The sequence below is a fragment of the Camellia sinensis genome, chromosome 4, assembly GCF_055761805.1.
Source record: "Camellia sinensis isolate YWXY chromosome 4, ASM5576180v1, whole genome shotgun sequence".
Lineage (NCBI taxonomy): Eukaryota > Viridiplantae > Streptophyta > Magnoliopsida > Ericales > Theaceae > Camellia > Camellia sinensis.
The window spans coordinates 182292035-182317535 of NC_138964.1; the positions used below are offsets into that span (position 1 = coordinate 182292035).

At 32.8% G+C, this 25501-nt stretch overlaps 4 protein-coding genes across 7 annotated transcripts; 2 read left to right on the forward strand and 2 right to left on the reverse strand.

The window, feature by feature from the left end:
- The first annotated feature begins 5810 nt into the window (after positions 1–5810).
- Positions 5811–8035, forward strand: LOC114309410 (peroxidase 64). Its single transcript, XM_028255135.2, has 4 exons — positions 5811–6357; positions 6466–6654; positions 7171–7333; positions 7441–8035. The coding sequence occupies exons 1-4, from the start codon at positions 6154–6156 to the stop codon at positions 7833–7835; spliced, it is 951 nt and encodes a 316-aa protein (XP_028110936.2). The 5' UTR covers positions 5811–6153; the 3' UTR covers positions 7836–8035.
- Positions 8036–8406: 371 nt separating this feature from the next.
- Positions 8407–13425, reverse strand: LOC114309412 (Putative methyltransferase family protein). 4 transcript variants are annotated; one of them, XM_028255140.2, is made up of 8 exons: positions 13111–13425; positions 12833–12937; positions 12553–12639; positions 9912–9962; positions 9550–9643; positions 9376–9460; positions 9113–9260; positions 8407–8961 (listed from the first exon to the last, which is right to left on the reverse strand). In XM_028255140.2, the coding sequence occupies exons 1-8, from the start codon at positions 13285–13287 to the stop codon at positions 8944–8946; spliced, it is 765 nt and encodes a 254-aa protein (XP_028110941.2). In that variant the 5' UTR covers positions 13288–13425; the 3' UTR covers positions 8407–8943. The 4 variants fall into 4 exon arrangements, with proteins under 4 accessions (XP_028110941.2, XP_082723206.1, XP_082723205.1 ...); XM_082867080.1 differs by having other exon boundaries at positions 9376–9409; positions 13111–13407; XM_082867079.1 differs by having other exon boundaries at positions 9376–9409; positions 12553–12646; positions 12801–12937; positions 13111–13407.
- A 278-nt stretch (positions 13426–13703) lies between these two features.
- On the forward strand, positions 13704–20223 carry LOC114309413 (uncharacterized). The gene is made up of 5 exons (XM_028255142.2): positions 13704–14153; positions 16775–16893; positions 18690–18747; positions 19183–19260; positions 19878–20223. Exons 1-5 carry the CDS (start codon positions 13967–13969, stop codon positions 20069–20071), a joined length of 636 nt encoding a protein of 211 aa, XP_028110943.1. The 5' UTR covers positions 13704–13966; the 3' UTR covers positions 20072–20223.
- Positions 20224–20843: 620 nt separating this feature from the next.
- LOC114309411 (aquaporin PIP2-7) lies at positions 20844–24951 on the reverse strand. The gene is made up of 4 exons (XM_028255136.2): positions 24440–24951; positions 22725–23020; positions 21230–21370; positions 20844–21106 (listed from the first exon to the last, which is right to left on the reverse strand). Exons 1-4 carry the CDS (start codon positions 24792–24794, stop codon positions 20984–20986), a joined length of 915 nt encoding a protein of 304 aa, XP_028110937.2. The 5' UTR covers positions 24795–24951; the 3' UTR covers positions 20844–20983.
- Positions 24952–25501: the final 550 nt, after the last annotated feature.

Here is a 25501-nt window from a genome sequence, read left to right on the forward strand (position 1 = left end):
GTTGAGATGTGTTTATGGATCAAACAGAGTGTTCTACAGATTGCTTCGTAAAATTTATGGGGTTCTCATGAAGTTTTTTCCCAGAAAACGTAAGGCAGAAAAAGCAAAAACAGTGTTTTGTAAAAACACATGAACAGATTGCTGTGGATTGTATAAAGCAAATACGAAAACAACAAAAGCAAGAAAGATGGATTTGAGTGACTTACCAGATGAAGGGGCAGAAGCACTGAAGATGAAGCAATGGCAGTGAAGAACACGAGCTCCTTAGTTACAAGAAGGAATGCGAGAAAGAGAGAGAGAAGAGATGAATAGGAAGATGTAATGATTTGAAAGAAAAAACGAAAAAATTTGTTTTTGTGGTTAATGGCGGGAATTGTTCAGATTTTGCGAAGTACAAGGACAGCGTGACAACTGCAAAGGGCCAATCAGAGCCTGCCACGTGTCATTAGAATGGGAAGCGATTCAGTTTCTGTAACTGAAGAGACGTTTTGGCCGGATAAGGATAAGCTCGGCTAAAAAGGTTTGAGAGTTTTTAGCTCGGCTGGAAAGGCTAAAGGGTTTTTTAGCTCGGCTGGAAAGGTTAAAACTTTAGCCCGGTTTATAGACAGGTAATCCCTATCATGCTACGCAGATGGAATTAAGGGGCAATTGAGAGGGGAATTTATATGCAAATTGGGCCAAGCTGGGCTGTTATGGGCCTCAGTGCGAAGGGCTGAGTAAAAGGGGATAAAGTTACTCCGGTCTTTGAAGAGGTCTAAAGTTACTCTGGTCTTTGAAGATGTATAAAGTTACTCCGGTCCCAAGGAGGTTAGCTCGGTTACCATACTAAAGCTTATACCGGTTATGGCGCGGTATGGTTAGCTTGGTCTAAACCTTGCTCAAAGTTAGCTCGGTTTAGACTTACCACGGTTTGCACAGGAGGAATAGAGGTAAGGGCAGTAAAAGGACGAAATAGTTCGGTCTGTTCTACGGCTAAGCATAGCCATGCGTACCTCGGCCACATTGGAGTCGGACCATGGTAAAACCATCTCACTTGGTTTAAGCAGTAAGGGGGGTATTGAAGGATAAGCATTATCTTTCAGGAGTATGAATCCTAGGAGGACTCTACATGGAGGAGTAAGAGTCCTACTTGGATTGTGCCACACGGAACCTATAAAAGCTCACAAACATCACCTATGGAGATGTAACACACAACTTTGATACACATAACTTTTTGTCTACTTGTCTATTTTTGCTAACTTAGGCATCGGAGGGGTTTCCGGCACACACCCGCCGGTTAGCTTACGTTTGTGTTTTCAGGTGGCAAAGCGACGACGTTTGGAGGAACGCGAACTTGATCAACAGGATTATACGAGAATGTTTGTTTCTTTCCCGTACATAGGCCAAGTTTGGCAAGTCAAATATAATTCAAAAAGCTAAAAAGTTATACAAAAAGCAAAAAATGTATTATTATTCACAAATAAAAAATATTAAAATAATATTTTATATATTTTTATAATATAAATCCACTGACAATGGCATAGCCATCATATACTTCTCTTGGGGCAAAAAAAAATTGCCTCATTCGGAGCAAATAACTTTTGGACAGTGATGGTCGATCTATAGAGGCTACCATGGGTCCCATTTTAATAATCTGAACTGTTCAATATATAGAACTTGTCGAGTAATATATGTCTGTAAAAAATCACGTTAATCGGATATCGTTAACTATATGATCAAATCAGTTTTATTTACAAAACGGATGGTGTGATAGTTAATTGTTGAACAAAACTAATCCGATCATATAGCTATCGACATCCGATCAATGTGATTTTTTACAGGCATATAATACTCGACGAGTTATACATATTGAACGGTTCAGATTATTAAAATGGGATCCATGATGGCCCCCACGGACCGACCATCAGCCCGAAGGAGGCAATTATTTATGTGGAGACATGCTATGCAGCCACAGGAGAGCCGTACAATCAATTAATTTTCTTCCACTATACACTTTATTTATACAATTTTTTATTACATATTTTTTCGTAAAAAGACAAAAAGTTAACCCAAACATCCATATTTTTTTTCTCAACTTTTTAGTTTAAAAAGACAAAAAATGTACTTATTTAGGACACTCTACTGTTTTCAGTACTAGTTAATATTTAAATCTTATATTTATAAAATTTTAACACAGAGATTCTGACTTCAATTTTTTTTTTTTTTTTAAAGAAAACAAAACATTATCTGGACTGATACTGCCATAAAATATCACTATCACATTATTTTTGATAAAATTTAGTAATGAAAATTATGGGTATTTTTCAGTTCTTAAGAGATTTATTAGTGGATATGATATATCTATGGTGATAATCTATATATGAATGACTTGTTCCAATGAAATGACCCATGCAAACCTAGTGGGAAAGTGGGTACCTGCCTGTTGGTTGTGGTTGGCCCAACTAAATTGGCTTCTTCCAATCAATGTCTCCAACCAGCAATGGACCTAAGTATCGGCGGTTAGGCCTATTGTCTACAAAGTTTTGAAAATCCTTTGTTATAGTAAATATTGTTAATAAGGCTTTTAAATTATTTGCCCCTAAGATTTTTCCAAAAAACTTGAAAAGAAAAGATAAGAATCCAAAAAGATTGCCAAGTTTCCTCCCCAAAAAAAAAAATGACAAAAAAAAAAAAAACAAAAGATTGCCAGGAAATTTATCCAAAATTTGTGTAGTTGGACTCCCACTTAAAAAATAATCTCCACTGCACATTGCTTTCCCTCAATAAATTTTATGAGTATCTAGCATTATTGAAACTTAATAATTGACCTTCTATTTTTTCATTTAAAAAAATAAGATTAATTACATTTATAGTCTTCAAATTATAAGATTTGTGTCATTTTAATCACTAATGTTTAAATTGTATTAATTTAGTCTCTTATGTATAAACGGCATTTCACTTTGGTCCCAACCAAAAGTATGAGATCAAATAACAAAGATCACATATTTTGGTTATTATGTGTAAGAAAATCTCCAAGAAACTCTTTAAATGAGATGTACTAACTATTATAGTTGATATTAGGATAAATTACACTTTGCCCCCTCTAAAGTTTCATCCAATTCTCACTTTGGCCTTTTAAGTTTAATTTTTCTCACTTTGACACTTCATATTTGCAATCCTTCCTACTTTGGCTCTATAAGTTTAATTTTTCCCACTTTGGCCCTTCATGTTTGCAATCCATTCCACTTTGACCCTTCATATTTGCAATCTTTCCCATTTTATTCCTAGACTTCCATCCAAAAAACTAACAGAATCTGCCACATCACTAACACATTAGCTTTATGTGTGATGTAAAAAATTCACTAAAGATGCAAAAAAATAAAAAATAGAAAACAAAAAAATTGAAATTTTTTTGTCTTTAGTGAATTTTTTTTTCAAATTTATTCATAAACATTATTACATTATAGATGCAACTAAAAAAATAAAAACAAATTTAATTAAAAAAAAAAAAAAGTTTACTAAAGACGAAAAAAATAAAAAATATACTGATTCAAATACCTGTATTGTCAATTCTGAAATGAAAAATTTACTATCGTTTTTTCGTCTTTAGTAAACTTTTTTCTTTTTTAGTTAAATTTGTTTTTATTTTTTTAGCTGCATCTATAACGTAATAATGTCTAAATAAATTTGGGGAAAAAAAAATTCACTAAAGACTAAAAAAAATTCCAATTTTTTTGTTTTTTATTTTTTATTTTTGCATATTTAGTGAATTTTTTACATCACATATGGAGCTAATGTGTTAGTGATGTAACAAATTCTGTTACTTTTTTGGATGGAAGTTGGTCTAGGAGTAAAGTGAGAAGGGTTGCAAACATGAAAGGTCAAAATGGGAAGGATTACAAACATGAAGGGCCAAAGTGGAAAAAATCATTCGTAAAGGGCCAAAGTGAGAAGGATTACAAATATGAAGGGCCAAAGTGAGAAGGATTGAAAACATAAAGGATCAAAGTGGGAAAAATCAAATTTAAAGAGCCAAAGTGAGAAATTGATGAAACTTTAGGGAGGGCAAAGTATCATTTACCATTAATATTATTATATTTTAATCACTTCAATGAGTTAGTTATTACAATAACTATTTTAACAAAAAAAAATTTAAAGCTAGCTACGTTCAAAGAGCTTTGGGAATTTTTTTTAGAAAGTTTGTGTGTTTGTATAGGCAAAATAAAGAATAGCATTGGTTAGTTCAAAACAAAGAAAAGAAAGCAGCATTGGAGTACATAGATAAAAAAGAAATTAGGCAAAATAAAGAATTATTTTTTAATATTTTAACTAATAAAAAATGAAAAGTATGGTTAGATAGGGGTGTACACAAATCAGATTAGTCTAATTTTAGAATAAACGATCGGTTCCAAAAAAATTAGAATCATAACCGAACCGTTAAATTATGGAACCGAACCGGAACCGAATCATAAAAACCGGTTTGGTTCAGTTCGATTTTACAGTTCTAAAATTTTTATTATAACAATAAATATGATATATATTTTATGTTAGTAAACAAATCAATGATAATTAATTAAGTAGATTAGAATTTATCAATTTCACAATCAAGACTAGTGTTTACATCTTATAAGAGACTTTTTATATTTTAATTTTTACATATAAAAATATAAAAAACAATAAATAAATATGTAACAGTTCGGTTCAAAACCATAACCAAAGCCTTAGAACCAGGAACCAAACCAATTTGAACGATTCCATCATTTTTAGAACCAGAATTAGAACTAAAGCTAATAAAAACCAAATCCAACCGACAATTTAAACTGGATTAGGTCAGTTTATCGGGTTCTACCGATTTTTTTATACACCCCTATAGTTAGAGTTGCTCTAAGGGTGTTTGGAGTTTGCTTTTTTTTTTTTTTTTATTAACAAAAAGATATAGAGAAAAATACAGAGAATGATATAACAACTTGTATGGCTTTAAACTAAAAGCATAGTTTTTAATCACATTAATAACATATCATATATTTTTTTGGATAAAAAGTGTACTTTTTAAGTGAATTTTCACATTGATCCTTGATTTTAACGGCATCTACAAACAGAATTTAGTTGAGGGACCAAATTGAAACATTTTTTACATATTGGAGAGCAAAATGATACAAATTTCATATTTTGAAGAGTACAAATGTATTAACCCTTTAAAATATCAATAATATTGTAGACAGACTCAATTTTTTTTTGAAGTTACATATAGATTTGTTCTTTAAGATTAGAATCCCAAGTCCATGTCTCCACCATGCTAATAAGTCTTGTGCTAACAAAACCAATCACATCACTCCAACCATTACACCCGTCCAAATCATCATGACTAATTAAAGCAGAAACTTGAAAAATAAGAACAAGCAAAAAAGTTACACAACTAACGACATTGATTGTTCAATCCCAACCACCTAATACATTCCTTCCCATTCCCACAAGTTAAGCCCATTTGGTGTAACTTATTGAAAGTTAAAAACTGATAATAAAAAAACAGAAAGTAAAAACACCCATCTCCTAACTTTCCGATTATTAGCTCTTTTCAATTTATTTAAACTATGTTTAACAAATTATAAGCAGAAACTACACAAACAGTCTGACACAAGATTCCTCCAAAAAAGAAAAAAGAAAAGATATAAGCAACTCATATAAACTTGCATCAAACAAATCCATTGTAGGAGATGGCTTATAATGATCTTCACAAAGACCACAAGTCGTTGAAGTGACAGGACAGAGAGTCTGTAGGGATATCCAACTAACTACTGCCTTTAGAATAACTTATCCCTGATCACAAAGGTGAACCAAACACGAATAATTATATCCCGGGATAAAAAAGTCCTATCGTGCTCCAATTCTGTAAATCAAGCAAGACCTAAAACATTAGATTGAATTATGCACTCTTTGTGCTTGTGATTAATACATCACAAAGGTGCCTAGACAGATTGGACATGGATTGTCTTGTGCTGGAATGCTTCAACTCTACTCCATAATCAACATGCATGCTTTCACTTGGACCACCATTTCAACTCTCTCTCTCTCTCTCTCCATACAAACTCTTCCTATAAATACCCTTCTTGTTGTAACTCTATCATTAACCATATATAACAATAAGACAGCTACTGGAGCTCCTAGCATTATACCATGGTTGTCATTGTTGCATTGCTAAGCTCACTGCTGATCTTTTCAGTCATTCCTCCAGGAAATGCACTGAGCTTAAACTACTATGACAAGACATGCCCCGACACTGACTTAATTGTCACCAATGCAGTCAAGAATGCGGTGATGAAAGACAAAACAGTCCCTGCAGCTATACTCAGGATGCATTTCCATGATTGCTTCATAAGGGTACATACATATATATATATATATATATATGAAGACATTTTAGTGTTAAATGGGTTTTGTAATTTTCCGTTGATATTAACTTCTTTCCCTGTTTTTTTATTTCTTTAGGGCTGTGATGCTTCTGTGTTGTTAAATTCAGTGGGGAAGAACACTGCAGAAAAAGATGGGCCACCTAATGTTTCTCTACATGCTTTTCATGTCATTGACGATGCCAAGAAACAGCTAGAATCATTGTGTCCCGGTGTAGTCTCGTGTGCTGATATCTTGGCTTTAGCTGCAAGAGATGCAGTTGTGCTGGTAAGTAAATTAGAAAACTATAATGGACTCTCCCTCTCTCTCTGTCTCTCTCTCTCACACACACACACACACACATTCATGAGAGTCTAGTCTTAAGCCAATGCTTCTTTTTAAAATGAATCAAATACTTGAGTTTGGCTCATATTTAGCTTGTTTGAGATTTACTTGTTATGCAAACAAGCCAAGTTCGAACAAATTTTGAAATTCATTAACTTTGGCTTGAACCTGACTCGATAGTATTGGACTACTTACAAAACTAAGCTCCTCATATTCAGCTCATAGTTGGATAGACTAAAGCTTGTTTAAGAATGGTTTGAAAGCTAACAAGTCAAGCTAGAACACATTTCAAAACTTGTTAAGTTTTTAAATCAAGCTTCACTAACCAAATACTCGGCTCGACTCAACTTGTTTGTAGACCTAGATGTAGATAATGGAGTAAATAAGTATATCACTAAAGATCACATCAAGAAGAATTCAGTTACATCTTTGTGATTGTTTGATATGCTTATCTTTCAGTCTGGAGGTCCCAATTGGTATGTGCCTAAGGGAAGAAAAGATGGAAGAACATCAAAGGCCAGTGAAACCATACAAATGCCAGCTCCCACCTTCAACATTTCTCAGCTTCAGCAAAGCTTCTCCCAAAGAGGTCTGTCCATGGACGACCTAGTGGCCCTCTCAGGTAAACCAACTCCAACTACCGAACCGAGAACATTATTTCTCTGTAAGACTCAGCTTGATACAACTGAGTACCTGAGAAAATTGACAATATTCTTTTTGCTTCTGTAGGTGGCCACACTATAGGGTTCTCTCATTGTTCATCATTCAGAAATAGAATCCACAACTTCAACTCCACACATGACATTGACCCTTCAATGCATCCGTCGTTTGCAGCAAGCTTAAAAAGCATTTGCCCACATAACAATAAGGTCAAGAATGCTGGGGCCAACATGGATCCATCTTCCACAACTTTCGATAACACATACTACAAGCTAATTCTCCAAGGCAAGAGCCTGTTTTCTTCGGACCAAGCTTTGCTTACTTCTCCACAGACAAAAGATCTGGTTTCCAAGTTTGCTAGCTCACAAGAAGCTTTCTCAAAGGCTTTTGTGAAGTCCATGATCAAGATGAGTAGCATCACGGGAGGACAAGAGGTCAGAAAGGACTGTAAGGTGGTCAATTAAGGAGCCCCTAAACTTATCTATACAATATTTTAGACATAATCAAGCAAAATCAATCATCAATCCTTTTTTTAAGCTTATTTTAGGAGGATTGCAATAATTATAAGATTGTATGGTTTGTTTGAGAACCACAAAGCATATGGCTACTCCCTGTAACAATATATATAATATTTGAACACAGTCTATTCTAGTATTGCTTCTAAATTTTGGGGGCATTCAAGGAATTAAATCTAGGATGACTAATAGTAAACTGCATGAGATCAAAACTAGTCTTTACCTGATTGAACTTTGCGTGGTTAACCTAGACCTAAGCCCAGCCATGTTCTGATAATAAAAATAAAAAAGAGACTAAATCCCACCCTAAATGGAAAACTACAAACAGCAAATAGCTGGGCCAATGAGATTGCCTGATAAAGGGAAATTAAAAGTTAAAAACTTTACCTTGGAATTTGGTAGATCCAACATACAGAATTTCCAAGCTCATTGTTTACTTAAAACTCTAGTGTTCAAGTCAGAAGTTAGAAACTTAATATAGCAGGAAAATATTTATTGATATGATAAATACCCAGTCATATGATCAAACAATATCCCATCTCATTAGGAAAATTCATTAGTTCAAGCTCAAAACCTTGAAAATTGTAACATTCATTCTAGTGATGTACTGTCTCGGATGCAAGAAAGTATCCCAAACTACCCTCCTGTAACTAAAAAGTCCTGTCAAGGCATAAAATATACAAACAGTATGTCTGTCGTGAAATAATTTGGTATAAACAAGTTGCAAGATCTAAAATTTCACATGCAGAAATTGGCTTCTAAGAAACAGGAAACCTCAATAAATGAAAGGAGCAACAATCCACAAATAAAAAGCCCCTGAGGTGAATTGAACTAATTGACATATGGCTATGGAACAAGGTTAAAAATCAGAGAGGCTGTGTCACCATTCAGCTTCTTACTGCTAATTTTTGGCTTATGTTATCTCACCTCTTCACTATTCAAAACAATTTCTGCCAATTGAATATTGCCACTTAGCCAGATGCCTTGTATGATGGCATAAATGAAAAGCCGTCAAGAAGTTTCGTGCACTTCAACCCCCCACTTCGCCATCAAGAACTCAATTAGATGATGCCCGCTGCACAAAACAAAACAAATATATAAATACATAATACATTTTTAATAAAATTCAAAGATTAACATTGTTGAAATGTAACAAGGTTAAAAATCAGAGCGGCTGTGTCACCATTCAGCTTCTTACTGCTAATTTCTGGCTTATGTTATCTCACCTCTTCACTATTCAAAACAATTTCTGCCAATTGAATATTGCCACTTAGCCCAGATGACTTGTATGATGGCATAAATGAAAAGCCGTCAAGAAGTTTCGTGCACTTCAACCCCCACTTCGCCATCAAGAACTCAATTAGATGATGCCCGCTGCACAAAACAAAACAAATATATAAATACATAATACATTTTTAATAAAATTCAAAGATTAACATTGTTGAAATGTAAACTGCCAACACAAAATAACGTTAAAAGTGAAAAATACCTTCTATTGTGATACGTTGTTATGAAAACAGATCCTGGAGAATTTTGGAGTAGAAATGTCACAGTGGCAAAGAGATCATCAAAGCCTTGCCAATATAAGCACAATATACATCTCATCTTCAGTTTAATGGAGCAAAAGAAGAAAAAAGCAGTACCTCAACAAAAATAATCCTACCACTCGTATCATATAACACATCAGCCCCAAGGATAACTTTTTGATGTATACTGAAGATAGTTGCATCCCACATGCCCCATGTCAGTCCCATTACCTACAAGACAAGCCAAAATCATCTTGTAGTCTATCAATGCCATCTTCATATGATAGATTGATATGCATTTGTGTTAAAAGGGAATGAAAAAACAATATGTTGACACTGGCTCTGATCATGAGGAAAGTGTTCAGAACCAATTGTAGCCAACAGTTATACCCCTTTCTTTTCTAAGGCCAAGCAATATAAACTGTTATACCCCCTTTCTCCCCATATGCATCATGTGAATTGGCATACTGTAAATAAAAAAGAAAAAAAGATAGCTTACTTTACAATTGAGATTGTTTAAATCAGACACGCTTTTCACGTTAGCCAGCACCTGCAGATTCAAGACAAAAAACTTTTCAGATTATTTTATCAAATAGAAACAAAAGCCACCTCTCTAGAGTGAATGAAGAGACAAACACCAAAATGACGCAACAATTTACAACAGTTTGACAAAAGCCAAACACACCTTAATACTCAAAAGCCTCAAACGAAATGAAGCAACAATTATATAACAGTTTTTACTAAAGTTGCATGTAAATAGAAGACATAAATGAAGATTCGTTTACAAATCCCAGAAGGCTATAACCCAAATGCAAATCCCAATTTGTATGTAATATTTGACAACAGATTAATCTTTGCCCCATAGAGTAAGAAATGTATCTTGTACTTGCAAGAAATACCACAAACCCATTAAATTGGAAACTCATATTAACTAAAATTCAGCTGTGACTGCTCTTCCCAGGGAATCAGGCAATGAAAATAGCACCAAAAACTCCTACCTCTCTAATATTTGTTCCTACTCTGTAGAAGCAATACATGAATGATATGAAAGGAGTGGGAAATATGAACAGCAAACACTCCAGGAAGCAGCTCTGCATGCATCGAAGTGCACACAGTGAAAATAGAAGTTTCTGCTTATTTTTTAAGTATTTAGTTAAATATTGATCTAATTCTCTAAACAAAGTAGTGGTACAGTGGTTAAAGCCGTGGATCATTTACTGGATGCACTATAACTAAAGTACGTATTAAATTCTGCACAGAATGAGAAAGATGCATCCCTAGTTTGGTTAACAGGATAGAAAATGTAGACAGCTCTTTTAGTATGGATATGGTACATCCAAGATAGACTTCGAACTCAGACCATTCTTTGACAATAATGTACAGAAAAGACAAGGCACAAGCACATGATTAGGATAGAATGATTATTAAGTAATCACACAAAGGACATTAGCCAGTGTTGGCAACATAAAATTGTCATTCAACCCTGTTTAACCATTTGGGGTATCTACTGAAAACCAATAGGAACAAGTAGTTGCTGCTGGAATCAGTCTTTTCAGTAATTAGTCATATTGGGCTAAAAATGAAAACAAAGCAATTGCAAATTATTAAGCAGGGTGAACACTTCCACAGGCATAAAGTCATTTCATTATTTTGACAGTTCAGCAGGTAGGGGAAGGAAGGTGGAGAGAGTCATTACATATTGTTTAACACAAAATTTGAGCTCACATCTTCAAATTGTGACCATATTCAACCAAGGGCTAACAACAAAAGTATATAAACTTATTCTGTGGTTAAAACAACAGCAAAACCATGAGTACAGAATGCCATACATAACAAATTGGACTATCAAAACTTCATTTGTACCATAGTTGTCAAATCGAGATACGTATTATGAATCGAAATGACCTCGTGCCGAATCGCGAATCGAATCGAATTGTGAATCGTAAAGATTTGGTCACTTTTTCTAGATTACTTACAAACACATATCTACACATTTAGATGTTAAATATATCTTATGAATATGAAATATTTAGACTTAAATCAATGAAAATATTATTTTGAATAATGCGTAGTTTAATAGGTAAGAAGTTAACAAAGGTACATATGTAAGATCACCATCTTACCTTTTTTTTTTTTATATATAGATATTTCTTATCAATCATTCTTAATAAAGATAATAATCAAATTGATAAACTATCAATTTCCAAAGTAACAATAATTAATAATAATATTGATATTTGAACAAAAAGCATACATACTTTTCTAAATAACAGTGACCAAATAATAAGAAAGAATTATTTAGAATATTTTATTTTAAAGACTAAAACATTTTAAAGGTATAACTGACCTCACATATGTAATATTCAATTTAATAAAATAGCAATAGATAATTCATAGCGTAACTTTAATCTTAAACATGTTTAGAATATATATTATGATTTTTTTAAGGAAAAAAAATGAGAAGAAATGTTAAAAATATGTTGGGTCTGACTGAATCTGATTGGATTCCATTAAAAACTCTATGATCACTAAAATAACAACAAATTAGGTATATATGTTGGTTATTTTGATATTAAACGCTATTAGAAATTGCATTATGTAATTTTTACTAAAAAAATAGAGAAAAAAAGAGTTGAAAATATGTCGGACACAATAATTTCAAAAATTGCATGAATCATAAAAAGTGAATCGGTTGTGAATCGTGCGATTCACTAAAAATTCACTTCCAAAATAGATTCACCAATAGATTTGTATTGATTTTGTAAAAATTGCGAATCGAATCGTGAATCGAATTGCGAGTCGTAAGATTCTGATAACAGAAGAACCCAATAATAAAAAATAAAGCCGGGTAATAAAATCTCCACCTAAATTCCAACAAGGGCATTTAAATTTCCCTTATAAGATTAGTTGGCAAAGGAGTTAATATAGTACTTGCTAGACCAACTTCTTTGAGGTCTGAGTGGTTGGCAAAGGAATTAATAGTGCTTAATTGTAAGCATGATATGGTAGATTGGTTCATTAAAATCTAAGTTATATATTTACGTACAACCCCATACTCAAACATATACATGATATCAAAGTTCACGCAGCAATGTGAAAGAAAAAAAATAGTAAACCAACATCATTTTACAACATAATACCTCTGGTCTGTTTAAGTCATCGGTTAGTGTGACGTCCGAACCCACTTTCGCGGCAACCAACCCAGGCAAAGAAGTTCCAGCTCCAAGCTGTAAACTAGCAATTATAACGACATTAGATAATCACAATTCAAATATCAAAGGGAAAAAAAAAAATAAATTAAAACACAAAAGGAGTGCACTATATTTACAGAAAATAGCCAGTTACAACACAAATTCATTCACTTATGGTTCAAGAATAAGGGATTTACATGTGGAATTTTGAAGTAGAGATTACACACACCTCAATCACGCTAACACCGGAAAAGCGGGACCTTTGTTGCCAAACATACTCGGCCAGAACAACACTACACGGCCACACAAACAATCCATATTCTTCTTTCATGCTCTGAGCCAACATCATCGAGGAACAGAAAATTCAAAATGTCAAAAATTGTACCATTACATTCAATCGGCAACCAAAAAAAAAAAGCTTTTTCGGTTTGGCTAGGGTTCTTATTGTTTTCCTGCAATTTCTCAGAAACCAAACATAATCATAAGGTTTTGGAGTAAATATTCTACCTCAATGATGGTGATGGAGAAGGCTTCTGAGTTTTCGCTTGGATTGCCGAAGTGATGGTGAGATGTAGTGGTCATCTGCTGATCGGCCGATGAAAATGAACGAGATGATGACGACGGCGACGGCGACGACGACGACGGCGTCGTAATGGTATTATCGTCGGCGTCTTTGAGTTCCATTTAGCTCTGCCCTCGCGTGAGGACGACACCGCCGAGACCACAGAGCACTGAGCTGAGTGGGTCGGGTCGTTTTTTCAACCGGGCCCTTGTCCAGCCCAAGCCCTAAGACAATTTTTTTTTGGGATATAATTGTATAAAAGCTTAAATAAGTTATAACAACAATTGAGTAAAATAATATTATCTGTCTTTTTTACTAAACCTTATTTACCCTTGTTTATTTATATGTCTATTTATCACTGTTTTAGTTTTGATAATTTTAATCTTATTAAAAAAAATTATTGTAATTGGACAAATATTAACAAATATTCTATGAGTATTATTGTTTAATATTAAAAAATATATTATATTTTTTTAAATATTTTGCCTTTTACTTATACTCTAACCACACTTATTAACAAGACCATATAATTATATTAAGGGCTGAAGGTGAGTTTAATTTACCCTAATAATAATATCAAAATTATAAAAGTTATATTATTATTATTATTTATTTCCAAATCTCATCTATGGACTATAGTCCAAATTATTATTATTTTTTTAATCAACTGTTTCAATTCTCTTTCTTGCCTCTTCTGGAACCCCCATCTTTCTCAATCTGGCCCCTTCCCCCCCTCTCTCTCACACACACACACACACACACACACAGAATTGGAAAAGGTTTCTCTTTCTGAGTCCCTCCATGGCTTTTGCTCACTACTCACTAGCTATCCCCTTTGAAACCTCAAACCCTCACAAAACTTCAATTCTTACTTTTTCTTCCACTTCCTCCTCTTCTGCTTCTCTACTTCCCATACCTTTCTCTTCTCTCAAATCCGCAGCTCGCAAGCTCTCTCTCTTTCCCCATCTCCGAAGCATTGGCCACAAAGGTACTTCTTTACTCTCTCTCTCTCTCTCCCCCCTTTGTTGTCTTCTACTTGTTGCTTAATTGCTTATTACAATACCAATTTTGGAATTTTGGGGTTTTTAATTAACATATATTTTCTGATATTGAGTTTAACTATTATGCACATAGGTGAGAATGATGGAAAAATGTTGGGTCCAAACCAAACCTCACATGCATACGTTTGATCTTCAATTTCACTGTAGTTGCCTTACTCCAATATTGAAGGCTTAATTATTCTTCTAAATTAGATTTATTTTTATGATTTATAGGGGTTATGTTTGGATCTTAGATTTGGGAGGAAAAATCTACTAGAAAGTCAAATGAAGTGAAAGAAGTTATAGGAAAATGAGAAGCAGGGCCGGTCCTCAGATTTAGGAGGCCTAAGGCCAACTTTGAAAATGGGGTTCCTCTTACATTAAAAAAAAAGAAAAAGTTCATGAATAAAATGATAAATTATAAAACTTTTTTATTTGTTTGTAGTTACAAAAAAGTTTACTTGCACATATAATTATTAAAATTATAAACAAAAAATTACTTTCATATATTAAGATAGGAAGCAATCATTACAAATATTCAAAAAAAATAAAAATCTGATCTTGTTGCTTTATAATTTAGCAATATCTAGTTTACAATTGAGCCAATTATCACATAAACATTACTCTTCTCACATTTTTAGCTGCAAAATCACTAACGAAGCTTGCATAATCGAATTTATTCACCATATCGTTTTCAATCGATAACAAAGCTAACCTATTCAATGGACTGTGTTTACTTTCATATATTATGACTGTGTTTTTGTCTTTTTTTTTGGGCCCCATGTTCAATTGGATCTATAGTATTTGAGCCTTTTTTTTTTTTTGATATCTAAAACACAAAATTATATTTGGGGGCTCCTATTTTCAACCCAAATTTGGAGGCCCAAGGCGCAGGCCTCTCTTGCTTGCCCTCAAGGCTGAGCCTAATGAGAAGAAATAAATAAGCATTTGTCAAAAGAAATTTCAGTTTTTGTTTAGTTTTACAACCTTAAAAAAAATGAATATGTGTAGTTTCATTTTCACTTTCCTTTCCTTTGACAAATTCAAGATCCAAAACATTGCAATAATGATGAAGTAGGAGATAGATGATTTGTACTTACTCACAGGTTAAGCATGACTTGAAGCTAACCTACCCACTAGCATAGTATGATCCTATATGATCTTACACAATCCTACTTGTGATCTTGCTATAAAACCAATTTTACTACTATTTGGAACGTTTTGGCAACTTGGGATGGTAGGATCCGATGATTTGGATCACGATTTTGATAACCATGGTACTACTAGGAGCATAATGAGAATTTTGGTTTGCAGGGCCAAATTATAAGAAAGAGATTTTCATCAACCAAGTACAACTTGAGATAATGTGAGGCCTAAAACGAAAATTTTAAATGAGACTTTCTACATTTTTTAATATTGTTGTAATTATTTTTATTTAAGATTTATTTTTCTTTCTTTTCAAAATGAAAAATAACTAAAAATAATATAGAAACATTATATCCGCAATATAGGTTCAGTCGTTTGATGATGATAACATTTTTGATAGTGTTTTTTAAAGATTTAATGCTTGAAAATTTTGTGATGGAAAGACTAAAAAGTGAAGGTGTTGGTAAAAGTGAAAATGACAGTTAATTGAGTTTTGTTTTTAAACCAGTGTATTTATTTTATCTTTTTTGAAGTTAACTAGTGTAGTTGATTATGGATTTTCTTTTTAAACCAAGTCTTCAGATCTTTGGTAAAGTAAGAGACTAAAAAGAGGGCACTTTTAGGTAGCGTTTGTTTCACTAAAATAAGTTGGAGTGGAATGCGATGATCATTCCTTAGCCTCCCTATCGAATGACCATTCACTTGTAATTGTGAACGATGATTCAATTTGCAATTCAATTTTCATCATTTTTTTAGTGATTTAAATGTGAGAATTGACATTTTAATAGAATGATGGTTCCATTTCACTTTCATTCCAACAAACCAAACACTACCAAGGATCTCTCTATTTTTTTTTGGATAAATTATACATACATATATATATATATTTTTTGTTTTAATAAAAAAATGGGGGATGATGAGGCAAAATATGCATTCAAAAAGTGAATTTCTGTAAACACCTAAAAACACATAGCATCTCTTATGTGCATCTTATGCAACTGGAGGCTGTTTTCATATACCATAGCCCCATTCAACATGATGTTGAGTTGTCCTTAACTGAATCCACCAAGAAACATTAATAACCATCACAATTTGTTGCATAATGATGTAGTAGGACATATTTTTGCCTAATATTGATGGTCAAAATATATATGTATGTATATACACTCATATTATATGTATGTATGTATGTAGACGCATTCTCCCCTAATAATGAGTAATTTGAAGGCTAACATTCCTTGATTAAATTTTTTAACTATCTTCATGGAGCAACAACATTGTCATTTAATTTAATAAATGAACACTCCTATTTCATTCCTCTATGTTTCTATGCTATTACTGGATGAATTATATTGATATCTAGATGCTTTGTTCATTTCACTTTTGATTGGGGACTCATATCTTATGCTTTAATTGTTCTCAGCTAAGGCTAAGCCACAAGAATCTGAAGTCAGTTTAGCTGCAGATGCCTTTACTCATTTCAAGCATCTGCTTCTACCAATCACAGACCGGAATCCTTACCTCTCTGAGGGAACGAGACAGGTTTTCCCTCTTTCTTTCCAGCTTTTTCATGTACAGTTTTCACATCAATTTCTTTAACTTCATTTAAAATTATTATTCTCTTTGGGACCTATTTGGCTCTTTCATAACTTGTTTCAGACCTTTGTTAAAACTTTACCACCCTTCTGGAGCTTACTTGCTCCTCTATTCTTCTGCATAAAAGCCTACTCTGTTACATTTTTTTTAATTAGTTATTGTCTTTACATTTTTTATAAGTTACTGTATTTACAATTTAGACAGTGTTTTAGGATAAATTTGTTCCCTGATAAATGTCACTATAGGGGTGCTTTGTGTTCTGATTTTTTCCAGTACATGTTATATGATCTGATGAACTACCCACATTTAATAAAGTGTTCTGGTCAACCTTGAATAGGTGAGCTAATTTGGTGTAAATGTTAATACTTATAATCAAGTACTATCCAATAAATTGTATTTGTATTAGATAATAGTGACATATCACAAATCATACAGTATCATTGTAATGTGACATCTTAATGATCAATTCTACAGTAGTTCATTTGAGGTGGTTGTTCCTTACAGTAGGATTTAACATTCCTTTTGTGTTGATTGACCATATCCAGATAGGTATCATGCCTTTTGATGTCATTCGTGCTGTTATGAAGAATCCTGTCATATACCTTTCACATCGATTTAACTCCAATTATTTTCTCAATTTTGTTTGTTTTATGATGAAATTATGGAGCTTCAGCCACAATTTGGCGCACACATTCAATCTTCTTTTGGTATTTAGTGAAATCACTAAACAAGCAGGCCAACATTTTACCCGCCTTCCATGACCCAATCCCTGTCCTTTTTCTCAGTGAGTGTTCCGGAGGTAATGGACCTATATTGGATAGGACTTAAACTTCAAGTAGAATATATATATACATATAAATATAAGAAAAGCATTTAGTTACGGATGGAAATTTTTGACTTGACACGAACCATGCATGAAGTTAGCAGGTTTAGGGTTGACTCTTTTTTGACATGAACCCAATTATGACACGACATGATAACACAATAAATAAACAGTTCAAGTCAGCTTTGAACCTACATAACATGAAGTTGACACGAACAACTTGTTTAATGAAGGATTTGTGCAACATTTTAATGTTATTTTCATTAAAGGTTGACATGTTTAAAACCTTCTATCGAGTTGAATAAAAAAAATGTGAAATAGGATTTTGAGGTCAATATAGTCCTTTTGCTTTCTATTTGAGACAATTTGATCTTTCCATTTACTATATTGGATTCAATCTAGTTATAAAAATAAAAAATAAAAAAAACCTAAACATTTAGTTTTCTGAAATTGGAGAAATGGATTTGAGTTGAAATTAAACATTTTTATGAATAATTTGATCTGATAGATAATGTTTATGAAATTTGACTTGTGGGGAAAAAACTTTGTTTACATACACTTGGTATTTTAACTAAGAGTGAAATTTTGTTGACATGACATGTTAACACAACACGAATTCAAAATAACACAACATAATAGCAGGAAAAAAATAAATGGGTTGGGTTATTGTTAGGGAACTCTGACATGAATCCGAGATGCATGACATGAACACAGCCAACATAATACAATGCCCATCCGATATTTAGTTTTATAAAGTTTTGACTAATATGTTGGTGCGGAGGTGTCATTGCGCACATAGCAAACCCGTCTTATACCGAGTATCAAGACTGATGTTGTTAACTTCTTGCTGCGGATTTGGTGATTCAATTCTTGCTCTTGTTTTGCATCTTGCTCACTTTTGGTTCCAATCCTTTAACAGGCTGCAACTACTACTACTGCTTTGGCGAAGAAGTATGGGGCAGACATTACGGTCGTGGGTATGTTGTAATAACTGTTTCATGGATGAAGCTAGGGGTGACCCAAGAAGGGCGATGGCCCCCCTAAGTTCTTGAAACATTTTCTATTACCCCTCTTAATTTATGAGTGTTTCTACAATGTATATAGAATGACCCCAAGTTTTAAAAAAACTTTTATTTATAACCCAAAAAATTGTGTGAAATAATTGAGATAAGTACTAAGAAATGACTGATATAGATCATAATGCTTATGTTAGTAATTATTAATTTTCAAAAGATAGCTTGAGTTTTTTGATACGTTTACCTCAGCCCTCCTAAGCAAAATTTATAGCTTTGTCCCTGTAACTGTTAATGTTGTTCTACATACGCAGACACCAAAAATCAAGTGGTAGAGATACCTTTCTTGTTACAGAACATTTTTCCCGCACTATCTCAAGGATTGTTGGTTCTTTGCAGTTATTGATGAAAAGCTGAAAGAATCATTGCCAGAGCATGACACCCAACTCTCCAGCGTACGCTGGCATCTGTCTGAAGGTAGGTCTACACTGATGACCATGGGTTACTAACCCCCCCCCCCCCTTTTTTTTCGTTTGTCCACAATGTAATTAAGGGAGTTTGGAAACTCAAGTAGTAAGCAAGTTGTTTCTGCTTCTTTATTTGCCTTTTGTATGGCACTTGTTGCTTTAGGCTGTGTTTAGATCTATGATTTGGAGAGGGATTTGTGAAGAGAAGGGAAAAGCAACTAGTTTCTATTTGTATCACTTTTCCTTGCCTATTTCCTCTCCCTCACCAAATCCCTACGCAAATCCATAATCCAAACATAGCGGTAAGGATCTTTTTACTTAATTCTTGAGCAAATTATATTTTTACAAGTTGTGCATAATATTTGTTTACTATTGTTTACATATATTATAGGATGATATAGATATATAGACATAAGCAACACACAAGTTCTTTGGTTGGCAGTAACAGGTGTTCAACAATTGGTATTGATTAAGTAATCTTTTTATATCATATAGAAAAATTTGAAGTGGAATCATGGCACAAATTCTGGCAACAATGAGTGGCAGATTTAAGCTGATTTATTTATTTATTTTGTTACTCCAAACAATAATTGATTATTCATTCTTATTGCTTACAAAAAATGATAGGTGGGTTCCAGGAATTCAAGTTGCTAGAGCGACTCGGGGAAGGGAAGAAGCCAACAGCCATCATTGGTGAGGTTGCTGATGATCTGAATTTGGATTTGGTAGTTATGAGCATGGAAGCCATCCATTCCAAGCATGTTGATGCTAACCTTTTGGCCGAATTCATCCCTTGCCCTGTCTTGCTTTTGCCGCTGTAGAGAGTATTGTTCTATCAAAAGCCATGCAGTGACTCAACCTAATGCTTACATGCAAGTTTTTGTTTTCTTGCCATGCTTAGTTGTGGGTGGCATATATAACTGTATCAAGAATTTGAGATAATTGCAAAGCAAGGTTATGTTGATGACTCAATGTAGAAATGATCGAAATCATCCAACCTACAGTATCGATCTCCAACAGTATCGATGGCACATAAATCAATATGGTTATTATGCGTGAAAAGATGATTATTATGATGATTAAGACCAGGACACTGACTGAAGGACATCCATTAGCAACATCTTATTACCTCTTTTCTCAACGGTATGGGGAAGGAAAATTGTCAAGCGGTGAGCGCAAAGAAAACTAGTAATAGGGGACAAGTGATATAGATAGAAACTAATGAAATCCAATGTTGGGGGTGGTGCCATTGGGTACAAGCCCTCATCGAATACAATTTAAGAAGAGAAATCTAAATTAGGAGACTCAAGGATGTCACCACTAATGGCATTCGATGTTGGACTTAGATATAAGCGTGTGGATAGGCTGGTTTAATTTAATTCGAGTTAAACATTGAACTTAAAATTGAATCAATCATAATTGATTTTAGATTTTTTAGATTCAAAATCAAATCAAATATGCACGAAACTGAATTAATTAAATTAAGCTAATGTAGTTCAAGTTGTAACTGAGGTTCCTTTATGTTATAAAAAAGTAAATCATTCATTAAAATAAAAAAAATAAAAAACATAACTACCAATTCAATCTTACATATTCACCCAAAAAAAATTCAATCTTACATTCTCATAAATATTTTAATAATAAATAATTACAATAGACAAAAGTTTTGAAAAGTGAGTGCACTTAGATTTATTCATCCACAACAAATTAATAAATAAATAGATTGTTAAGTTTTAGATGCGAGGGGAGTTGGTGGTGGTGGTAATGGCGGTGGCAGTAGTGGCAGTTCTGAGTACATATTGGTGATAAACAGCTGCTGCAAGTGCTCCCACAAAAGGCCCCACCCAAAATATCCACTGCTCATTTTATTCATCATAAAAATAATAATTAGAAAAAAAAAACAATAATAATAACAGTTCTCATAAAAACACATTTAAAAAAAATGCAGTGAAATTTACTTAAAGAAAAAATGGAGGGACCTGATCATGCCAGACTTTTGGATTGTTAAAGATGACAGCAGGACCCAAACTCCTTGCAGGGTTGATGCCAGTCCCTGTGATGGGAATGGTGGCCAAGTGCACCATAAACACTGCAATTCCAATTGCCAATGGTGCCAACACCTGTTCTCATCCCACATCAAATCATAACTCCCACAACTCATATATATTTGTTTATTTTTAAAATAAATAAATGAATATATATATATATATATATTTGTTTAACTACGAGAAATAAAGTTTGTAAATTATTTATAATTTTTAAAAAGGGCAAATTATATATATCTTTTTCGAGATTTAGTTAAATTACAGATATTCTCTTGAGGTTTCGAAAATGACAGATACTCCTTGAGGTTTATATTTTTATAACAAATTGTCCCCTGAGGTTTATATTTTCATAACAATTTGCCTGCTAATTTATTATGCAAATAGTACCTTCAAGGGGGTATTTATAATTTTGCTAAACCTCGAGAGGGTATATGTAATTTGCCCTTTAAAAAAATAAAAAGATAAATTACATCATTAGTTCCTCTAAGTAGAGTGAAATTTTATTTTGATTATCGTAGTTTTAATTTAAACCCTATGTTTTTCTTGGAATGTAATCCCTCCTTATTTGTGTTAAAATTTTGAACTGGAAAAATACATGTACAAAACTAAAGGGGAACCGAATGAGAATTTAAAAGAAATTACGTAACCATCACTTTTTGATATCTTAATTTTAAACTTTTTTTTTTTATTTTGGCATTCAAAATGTTAGTGACATATGATAAAATGTTGACATTGTAACAAAATTAAAAATATAAAGTTCAAATTATTTAAAAAAAGATTACAATAACTAAAATGACATTTCACTTAAATTATATCAACTAATAATAATATAATTTACCTGAAACAAAAATAAACACCAAACAAATTCTTTTGTTTTTCAATTTTTCAAAATTTATAAATATAAATAAAATACAATAATAAACATAAAAGACAAAATCATGAAGATAGCAAACAAAGGGTAAATTACACTTTGTCTACTTATTTATCTATTTTCTCACCTTGTCCTTTAAAATTTTTTTTCCCACCATATTGGCTTTTCATATTTTAAGTTTTTTTTTTTTAATTTTATTTTTAAAATTAACTTTTGTTTAAAATTAGATAAAAAAATGTGACTTTAACTATTACATAACATAAAAATATAATATTATATTTGGATTTAGGTTTGTGTTTGTGTTAGAGGTACGAGTTATATATAATTAACAAAAATGTTTCATACCCTCTTTTTCCCTACCTCCTTTGACTCCCTCTTTCTCACATTGGTTACATTTTTTTTTTCTTTTTTTTTTTTTCCTGCTCCTCCAATCACCACCCGCCACGTATCTGTGGGGGAGTTGTGGGGGTGGTGAATGCTCATATAATAAATAAGGTTAAAATACCCAAAATGAAAAAAATGGGGCAAAAGTGTAATTTAAGCATAGCAAAAACTTACAGGAACGTGGGCGTCACGAGCGATTCCTTCACGGTCGGTGGCGGAGAAGACGGTGTAGACAAGTATGAAAGTTCCAAAGATCTCTGCACCCAAAGCCGAGCCGCGGGAGTAGCCAGCCGCCACGGAGTTGGCTCCACCACCAAGCATCATGTAGTGATGTTTCATGAATGCCTTCACCAACGCCGCGCCGCATATGGCTCCCAAGCACTGCGCCGCCATGTACGCCAACGCTCTCACCAACGTCACCTTCCTTGCCATTAACATTCCAAACGTCACCGCCGGATTTATGTGACCCTCTGTCACCCCAATGGTTAAAAACCAAAATTACTTCCACATCCATTTGGTTTTTGAAACTCAAATACTGCTTTTGAGTTTTTTTTTTTTAATTATTTTTTTCATTTGTAGTGAATTCTTTTTATATTTTAATTAATTTATATGTACTAAAAAATAAAATATTTGTAAGAAAATCTTTAAAAAAATCCACTAAAGATGAAGAAATACAACCCCAAAAATAAATAAATTAGTATTTAGTATTTTTAAAAATTTCATCACAAATATTTTAGGTTTTAAATATAAAAATTTGATTAAAATATAAAAAAATAATCAAAGATAAAAATAAAAAAGGAAGAAGAAGAATTACTTAACAGTTTGATAGTGAAAAAAATACACAAACATTGAAAGGTGTAAGTGAGACTTGCACTCCCATAATTTTTCATTTACACCTCACCACAAATTCACTTGCATCTCTCATATTTTTGTAATTTCTTTTTTTTTTAATGTTTCATTCATTGTCAAGTAATTCTTCAAAAAAATGCGAAAAATAATTTAAAAACTAAACTGAAAGTGTAACTAATTTTTTGATGAAATATATGACATTTATGAGCAAGCGTTCACTAACACTAAGGCCATGTTTGTTTGGGCGGACTGGATTAGCATTCCCATGACTAATAGTCCTAAGACTACGAATCCGTTGGATTATGTATCTTATCTTAACTAATAGTCAAGTTTAAAATAATTAGTCTGTACTTCAATTGTTTAACCAAACATCGGATTAATAATTTTATTGGACTATTAGTCCGATCCCAAACTCATGTCCACCCAAACAAACATGGCCTATGACACATACACATCTCAGCCATTGACCTAACAGTGAAATCAATAGCTGGATGGAATGTGTTTGTCGCAATGCAATACGAAGTGAGGTTAATGTTGTGCTTATGGGCATAGCATTATGCTGAGAGGCTTTTGGAGGCATTTTTTAACTTGTTTTAATGATTTAAATTGTTTATATTATAAAATTTGTTGAGTAGATTATTTATAAAAAAATATCAATTCAATTCAACATCTGTAATTCATATATTTTAGTAAAATTTTACATTTTTTAGCTTATTTGTTTTAAGGCTTAAAAAACTAAAATAAAACAAAACCAAACCGAGTTTGGATTGTTTTTTAAAGCTAACTTTTACTAAGTCGACAAAAAGAATTATCAAACGCAATATGGAAGTATTTTAAAAATAATAACCAAACAATGCCTTTGAGGCATAATTTTCTTGGATTTTCTAATGCTCATCTTGCTTTTTGAATGTGTTTTGGAAGCACCTTTTGGCTTATTTTTAAGCAACAATGGGAAAAACAACTATAACTTTCAAAATAAAAAAATAACTAGTGAGATTATAATATATATATACATGTATCAAGGGCTTTGAGGTGGTTACTTGATATGCCAGCTGTGCAGTAGACGAGGACGAAGATCATGCCACCAAAGGACCACGCGATACCGAGGAGGCCAACCCCGTCACAAGGTCTGTGCTGCTTCTTGTGACCGATGACGGTGGCGATAGTGACATAGAGGAAGAGAAGGGTGGCTACAAACTCTGCAATTAGGGCTTTGTAGAAAGACCATTGCTTGAGCTCACCCATGCTCACTACATCTAGATGGATTTTCTTTTCTTCACTCATTTTATTCCACTTCCTTCTTCTTCTTCTTCTTCTCAAATTGGTATTGGAAGAGTGAAGTTTGTGCAGAATGTTAGCTTTGAGATATGTTATTATGCTAGGAGAAAAAAACATAAGAGGAATGCAAGTATTTATGCAAGAAAAACTTGAAGAATATGTGTCAAATGAAGTAAATACAAATAAATGACAGAATAATGAAATATAAATAAAATTTTGATATAGAACTTTTATGCATAATGATGGCGAATTTATTTTATATAATGGTTACCTTATTTGATTGAATTGACATGTTGTAGTCTTTTACTCATTATTTGTCTAGTAATGTTACACTTATCATTTTTTTATACTACTTCTCATGTATTAGAGTATCTCCAACGGTAGTAAGTATTTTACCTATCTAAATATTACTATAAAATATACATTTTATTTTACCTGTCAACTGTTTCATGTTTGTACTCCAACCATGCTCTTTATTTTAGCTATTCATCTAAATACTATTAACTTTATAGAATGTCACATCAACAACAAAGATGGAGGGAAATAATCCTAATAATTAAATACATTTTGCCTAGCCTTGAAGGCTAGCTACATGTAGCTAGTAAATATGAACTTAGCCAAAATACCTAATCATATACCTAATCAAAATTCCTTCATTTGTAATTAAAACACTATCCATTGACATATTATTCTAGATGTATTTTTTATATAAAGTTATGTTTGAAATTATTTTCCTAACTGAAATATGCTACTTTTCTAGTGTAATAGTGTATACAACAAGATCAAATGATTCTTCAACAGAAAGGCTACAAAAGAATATAATA